At 39.9% G+C, this 7,398-nt stretch overlaps 1 protein-coding gene across 1 annotated transcript; it reads right to left on the minus strand.

Annotated features, from left to right (window-relative positions):
* Window positions 1-309: 309 nt before the first annotated feature.
* On the minus strand, window positions 310-6,834 carry LOC131331953 (uncharacterized). The gene is made up of 7 exons (XM_058365934.1): window positions 6,625-6,834; window positions 3,452-3,494; window positions 3,266-3,358; window positions 3,107-3,169; window positions 2,798-2,893; window positions 2,609-2,686; window positions 310-657 (listed from the first exon to the last, which is right to left on the minus strand). The coding sequence occupies exons 1-7, from the start codon at window positions 6,750-6,752 to the stop codon at window positions 571-573; spliced, it is 588 nt and encodes a 195-aa protein (XP_058221917.1). The 5' UTR covers window positions 6,753-6,834; the 3' UTR covers window positions 310-570.
* Window positions 6,835-7,398: the final 564 nt, after the last annotated feature.

Below are 7,398 nucleotides of genomic sequence, written 5' to 3' on the forward strand. Positions count from 1 at the left end.
TCAGCAGCTATGAAAAAATGGGTCATTGTTGTCTCAGAATAAGGGCATTAGCCTTTACTTGTAGCCTAGAATTTCTCTGAACATCGTACGTTTTTAAAACCTAAATACCTTCCTACCAAATCGAACCATTCAAATAGAAGCTGCATAATTGTCCAAAACCAAACATGAATTAACCAAAACTGAGACCCCTCGTACACAGGATCTAAGGGAGTGTGAAGCGTTAAACCCCTTCTGCAGAAAGTAAAGCAGAGAGAGAGAGAGAGAGAGAGGGGGGGGAAGGAGATTATACACAAAGAAAGACGGAAAAAATTAACCGAATTACAAAGATGTCCATAAATTTCAAAATAACACAAAAAAGATAAGTACAAGGTTTTAAGCGTTAAGAATCGAATATACCAGTTCTTATAAACATACATCAACTACTCTCAGAAATATGAACAGAACAACCATTGCATTACTTTGGTTGCATATATACAGAATCTGGAGGTATCGGACAGGCAATGTCGATGCTTCAACAAGAAACAATCAGTAATTCTCCAAGGCCCACCATATCAAGACCTGACTGACTGTTTAGTAAGCCACGCCGCGAGAAAAACTATCACCGTCATGAAGTAGAGACTCCGTCAGCCAATAACCATCCCATGAACCACCAACTCTCTGGCAATTTGAATTAGCATCAACTATTCTACCAAGTAACACATAACAAGGGAATAGTATGTCAGTGATATGAAATCTAATGTGAACTGTGTGAACCAGAATGGTGGGCAAGGGGAGCCTTGAAAGTCATCGAGGATATCAACAAGATCCTGAAGGCTTGGGTTGCCGAAGGCAGAGAAGGAGAGAACCCAAGCCAGGTCCTAGACAGATAGAGTGGCAGTAGGGAGGAAGGCATCCCAAAACGACCTCTGGCCGAAGGACATGTGGTGACCTCATAATGGTCGCGGGGCTGAGGGTCAACGACAAGAGCCTGAGGGACCAGAGTTATCATGGCTGAGTGTCATAGGTCAAAGGTTATTGGGTCTTAAGGTTGCTGACAAGGGCCACGTGGAAGGCACCCAATGGTTTGACAGAAGGTAGATAGCAACCATGTGAGGTCTAGGTCACGTGGTAGGTGGGAGTGGACTTCCCAGGTTGAGGTTTCAGGGGTAGGTATGATACGAATCTTGAGGAAGGTTGACCTTCAGTCAGCAAATCAGCCTCTCTAACACTGGTCAGAAGTCCAACTCCTAAGGGGAGCTTGGGCCTTGAGACGATTCCTTGAGCTCAAGCCTCCATTCTACAGTCCTCCTTCCCTCCTGAGCAACTTGGGCCCTGCCTCCAACCCCAAGTATGGGCCGTCAACCTCAGAGTGGTGTCCTTTAGCCAGGCCTCTGGCTGTCCTTCTGCTATGAGTCAGTGTTTTAAAAGGCACGCGCCTAGGTGCTGAGGCAAGGCGCAGTGAAAGGGCCTTGGGGAGTCGAGGCGAGGCGCACGTACGTGAAGAGGCGCGAAGCGCATGAGGCAAGCGCCTCACAGTTATTTTCAGATCTGCACTCAGATTAGTACTATGTTTTCTTCTTTCATTCCAGGTTTCTTCCTCTTCCTCTTCCTCGTCTTCATCTTCCTCCTTTTCTTCCTCTTCTTATGCGCCTTACGCCTAAACTCCAGGGGGCCATGGTGCGCCTAGTGCCTTTTAAAACACTGGTTGTGACAACCTTCGCTCATGAGGTCACCTTGTCTCCAATCTTTAGGACTTGGTTCCATGTACCCACAAACCGTTTGAATCCATAGCCAATTTTTAGGCACCAAGTAACGGACAATAATAATGTACTCCCTCCGTCCCATTTTTACGTCTTTTGCCTATATCTTTTAGTGTAGATCTAGAAAAATATGCAATATAGTATTGATTGATAGATCTCGATTAGTTCTATAATACAAAGTTTTCAAAATTATGAAAAACACTATAGATTGAAAGATATAAACAATTATAAAATGGCACGCAATTCAAAAATGGACAATAAAAATGGGATAGAGGGAGTATTATAAAAGAAAAATGAGAACAAGGCAAGTCTTTTATGTGCTCACTCACAACCTATTCAGAAAATCTTAGTCCCACTCACTTGAAAAGAGCTCAAATATATCTGGCATCCTACTTTTGGCAAGCTAAAGAGGGCTTGCTCAATCTCTACTCTCCCCTCTGTTGTAGAACTCATAACACTAGGAATGTTTTGTCTGAATTAATTCAAATCAAATTAAGCACCTGGTATGTTAAATGGAATCAGATTGAAGACTAGACCAGATCTCTAGATAAACAATCATTTTCTCAATGTTGTTAAATGTTAAGAGTAAACATGTATTCGAGATTTAAAATAAACCTGGATTTTGGGATTAACAAGTTCTCAACTCTCTGAGATGTTTACTAACATAATTGACTACCAATCAGTGATTACTGGCGAAAGTTTGGTTTCAGCCTTCAGGTCACATAAAGATGACAGCATAAAAATGAAACTCCCTCTAATTGTAGATTGTGTTTGAAGTTATATGCCCCAACAAATAAACATAAATGGACTGGACTTGTCATCCAATGCAGAGACCAACTATTACATATGAAAAGAAGCAATGAGTTAACCTGTGCCATGGTAAATTGAAATACTTCCTCCTCCTCAGGGCGAGCTCCTCTTACCCAAACCCGCTGCTTGTATTGATCCTGTTCCACATTTTTCACAAACATAGACCTATTAGAAATGTAATGAGTTTTTTCTTCTAATCACTGAATTTAAACCTCAAACAGATCTCCAAAAATCACAAGTGTTTCAACCTCCTTCACCATCAAACTGCTCAAGATCTTCCTTTCCTTGTGGCCAAGTAACACTCGATAGGTCGAGTGGTGGAAAATCCGCCTGAATCTCTCAAACTGCATGAAGAGGGGAGACACCAATGACCAACCAAAAAGCATTCGTGTACGCCATGATATGTGTTAGAAAACGGGTGAAGTAATTGCTGAAGCGCACCACTAAAAACACATAAAACAGATAAGTAAAATCCCTGGAGCTGCTTTTCAACTTGTAATGTCATTAAAGTGCTTTAAATGAACATGGAGGGTTAAAGAGGTATAGAAATATCTTACTTGTCCCAAGTCAAAGTAGGGACCAAAATACGTAGACCTTTCAAAAGGATCAAATCCGGCAAACTGTCATGGAAAGAAACATACGTATCAGGGAATCACACTTTTCTTCACGTCTTAAAACTAGTTGGAAAGGCGCCTAGGGCTTGAAGCTGCAATTACCCTGTACATGACTTCAATTCCATGATCTTGACAAGGTTGATCATTGAACATCAATGCATCAAGCTGGTGTCGGATGGCTTCTTCTGCACTAAACTACAAGAGCAGAGTGAACTATGTTGATATGCTACAAGCCTATAAGGAAAATATTGCTAGCTATGACGACCAATCTTTTAGTTAGAACCTTACTTTCAATCTTGGGCCAAAAGGTCTCTTCCTGCGAGATTCAAGCCTGAAAGAAGTGAAGGATCAAAACTGGGTAAAAATATTGGGAAAAGCTGACCTTCAGGATCAAGAAAATCTTAAATCTGAAACAGATCTGAAAAAATGTATCAAGTTATCCTCCCAAGTGTTCATTTTCTCCCAACAGCTTCTCTCTTCTTTTGTTTTCTTCTCTCCTCCTCACCCATTCTTTTCTCTCACTCTATCTAGAACATCTAACTGAAGTAATTAGGAAAACTTATGGGAATCACTTTGGATTGCAAAATTCACCAGTCCAAAGCGGCGTTCCATATTTCAGAATGCACGTTCCAAAACTGAAATCGATACCATTTCCGGGTACACATGTCTCCATTGTGCAATCTAGAGCTTGATAAAACCCAGCCTTCATCTTAAGTGATGGTGGCCTGGTTAGTTTTAGAGCCTGTAGTTAAAGTGGTGGTTTTATCATAAAATATGTGCACTACTTTTCTTGTATGTGGCACATGGAATGGCAAAAGTAAATATTAGTTGTGGAAAGTCTCGAATCACCACTCAAAAGGAAAATTTCATATTAAAAAAAACACTATTTTGGTCAAAAACTCTTTACAGCAGCCAAAAAAAAGAAGAAGTTGATTTAGCATATTAAAATAAACTGTCCAGTTAGCACGGACACTTCATCGAAAGTCACATTCCGGCGTCAGACACTTGCCGGACACGACACTCTCCAGACACGTATCTCACACTCAAATCCAAAGTGTCCTATTTTTTCTCAATGTTGTTAGATTAGACACCCCAGGGCACTTTAGAAAATGCTCCAGATACTCTCGGGACACTCACAAACAAGCCGATGGTGTTAAACAAAATAGTAGACACTAATTAAAATTTAGTGAAGTCGTATTTTTTATGCGACGGATGATGGTTTACCGATTACAACGACACACAAATGATATTACGCTTTTTGTTTGAATACTGAATGATCAATATGAATTAAGGTATATATTGTGTAACATCTTAGAGTCTCATTTATTATTTATTTATAACTAGGAGTCTAGGACGCAAATATATTTCCTAAAACGTGTCGTGCCCTCCATTTAAAAATTTATGCGTCAGTGTCGTGTAGGGTGTCCTTGTTGATGCTACATAGCTGTCCATTGTTCACTAATCTGCAATGTACATTAACTAGAAAATGACAATTAACCAAAAGCGAACTAGAATCCAATTTTCCAAGTCTTCATTTACAAAATTAAATGAGTACAATTCTGATAGGGAATTGAAGATTGTTGAGTAGTAATGCAATTACAGAACTTGAAGAGTAACTCAAACGAGAATATTGAGAGGGAAATGGACAAGCGAATGCATTTATTGGAGATTAAAAGTAGCACCACTAGACGTTAAGCTGGGAAAGCCATCTAAGATGTTTGCCCATGCAAGTAAAAACAACTTGATGCACTGTACAAGGAATGATGTGATCAAGGGCTGCCAAATATAATGAGATGAAGGTCAAAGGGATTTGAATTGAAGCCAAGAAATAGACATGACTGCCGATTTATTGAGGAGGATATCTCTGACTAGAGCACAATGGAAGATATGGATACATGCAGCCAAACATATGTAGTTGCGAGTAAGGCATGTCAAATGAAGCAGAGTGGTAAAAAGTACAAGCCTTTTGGAATCAAAACGGCACTTTCTTCTGAATTGTACCCCTACATCGCTCTATCTCACGGACAACCAGGGCTGACTATAGATAAATAAGACATTTAGAAAATGTTAAAAGGTAAGAAAGAAAGCAACCTGATAATAATGATCCAAAATTTCAGCCTCACGTAAAAACAGGTTGAATGTGTGCTAACTTATGAAGGGCCCAGAAAGGACACGGTTTTGTGTCCATCTACTTTAAAGGTTTTCAAGGACAAACCTGTTTCAGTTTTCAGTTGTTCAGCGACTCATAAGTTTCAACGACATATTCTTCTTTTTTTTAATTTACAGCTTCTGTTTGAATCTCATCACAATGCCTCAAGTTAGGATATGAACAGATATGGCTTTAGTTTTTGAGATGTTCATAGCAGGAGTAAATCAAGTGATTCCCAAACATTTGGCATTATTCAGGCCGATTCTCAAGAATCGCTTTGAATTTGGCCCAAAATCACCAAAGGTAGAAAACTTCTAGACAGAAGCTGTAGATTCTGGATATGGAGTCGGGCATTTCGTCAAGGACCATACTACCCCAAATGTTTTCAACAAATTATCCACCTTTACCGAATAAAATATCATAATTCATAAGTAGTAAACATATTAAATTATTAATATTTGGTTTAAAGAAAATTAGTCTGAATATACAAAAGCAAAAGACTTGAAAAGTAATCCAAAACTAAAGAAGGGTAACGTATCCACAAAACACAAGGAACAGCATTACGGTCAAATTCAACTTCGAAAGTTACTACTCTTGCATAGTCTCTATAACACAGCTCCTCCAAAGACTTTAACAACTTCTAATTAAAAGCCAAATTCTAAAACTTGATCATCCAGAATCTAAAACATGATTTCCAATGTTCTCCAATACACCCCTGTAAAACAAGATGACAATAATAATATTAAGTCATTCCAAAATCTCAATGCATCATTCAAAATACCCCTAAAATTGTCGTTTGGATTAGGCAAATATTCTGTCACACCCAACTTCTGGCAACAAAAACTTTGATCCAAGGTATCAATCTCATTATTTTTCCTACATCTACTCATCAATCAAAAATGAACTAGGTTTTGCTCCTTCTTAAAGACTCAGGTTCAAAACCTCCAACATGCTGTCAACTCTTTGTGGGGCTACTCCACTCCGGCTTTAACGGTGCCCCCCCAGGGGAGGTTGAAATTGGTCCCCGGAGATTAGTCAAGGTATGCATAATTTGGCCTGGACACCTGAGCTATAAAAGAAAATGAACTAAGGTGTGTTTAGTGGATGAATCCCGGGGGGGTTGGGGAACATATCACACTAATCCGACAAGACTCTAAACATATGCTCGAAATGACTCCTAAAATGCTAAGAAACGAACACACAACATGGCAATGACGAATAATCAGAGTTAACAAACGATATTCACTGTTTGTATACATATATATATATATATGAAGAGAGAGAGAGAGAGAGATAGAGAGAGGGGTCTGACCAATCGGCGGAAAGAAAGTCGGGAACGTCAGAAGAAGCTCTGATGCGAGAGCTGGGTAGTTTGATGCCATGAAAGGGTTTGGAGAAAAAAGACGCATACCGCGGAGATGACAAGGAATGGAACGACATCGTATCCTCGTCTCCTCCTCTCTCTGTTCTTGTGCGATTGTGTCCGTCTCTCTTCCTGGGGGTGTGCTTTATCCGGGCTTTGAAATCTTGAAATTTCCAAAGGGTGGTGCTAGTTGCAACCACGTATTTGTTAAATACAAAAAATACAACCCGTTTTAAACCCAAAAATATTTGGACAAAAATGCCCTCATTTGGATTGGCAAAAATACCCCTAAAATTACTACATAAACCCAACCATACAAACACAACTAGGGCTATAATCGAGCCGATCCGAGCTTTGTCAGCTCAAGCTCGGCTCGTTTACTAAATGAACCACAAAATCAAGCTCGAGCCTTGACGACCCGAGCCCTTAACAAGCCGAGCTAAGTCGTTTACTAAATAAGTCTTTTTAATCCAGTCGAGCCTACCTTAAGGAACAAATCAGACCTGTAGCTTGGTGGCAAAATGGTAGTGTTGTCTCTTTAGTATATCAGGTCGCAAGTTCGACCCACAATAGCAGGGACGGGATGGGGATCGATACGAGATGGGGATCGAACTCGCGATCCCAAGGTCTAACCACAAGCGACTTACCACTGTGGTACATAATATTTAGCATACATAAAATAGTAAGCATACATAATATTTAATATATTCCACTATTTTGGGG

The sequence above is a fragment of the Rhododendron vialii genome, chromosome 7a (genome assembly GCF_030253575.1).
Source record: "Rhododendron vialii isolate Sample 1 chromosome 7a, ASM3025357v1".
NCBI classification, from domain to species: domain Eukaryota; kingdom Viridiplantae; phylum Streptophyta; class Magnoliopsida; order Ericales; family Ericaceae; genus Rhododendron; species Rhododendron vialii.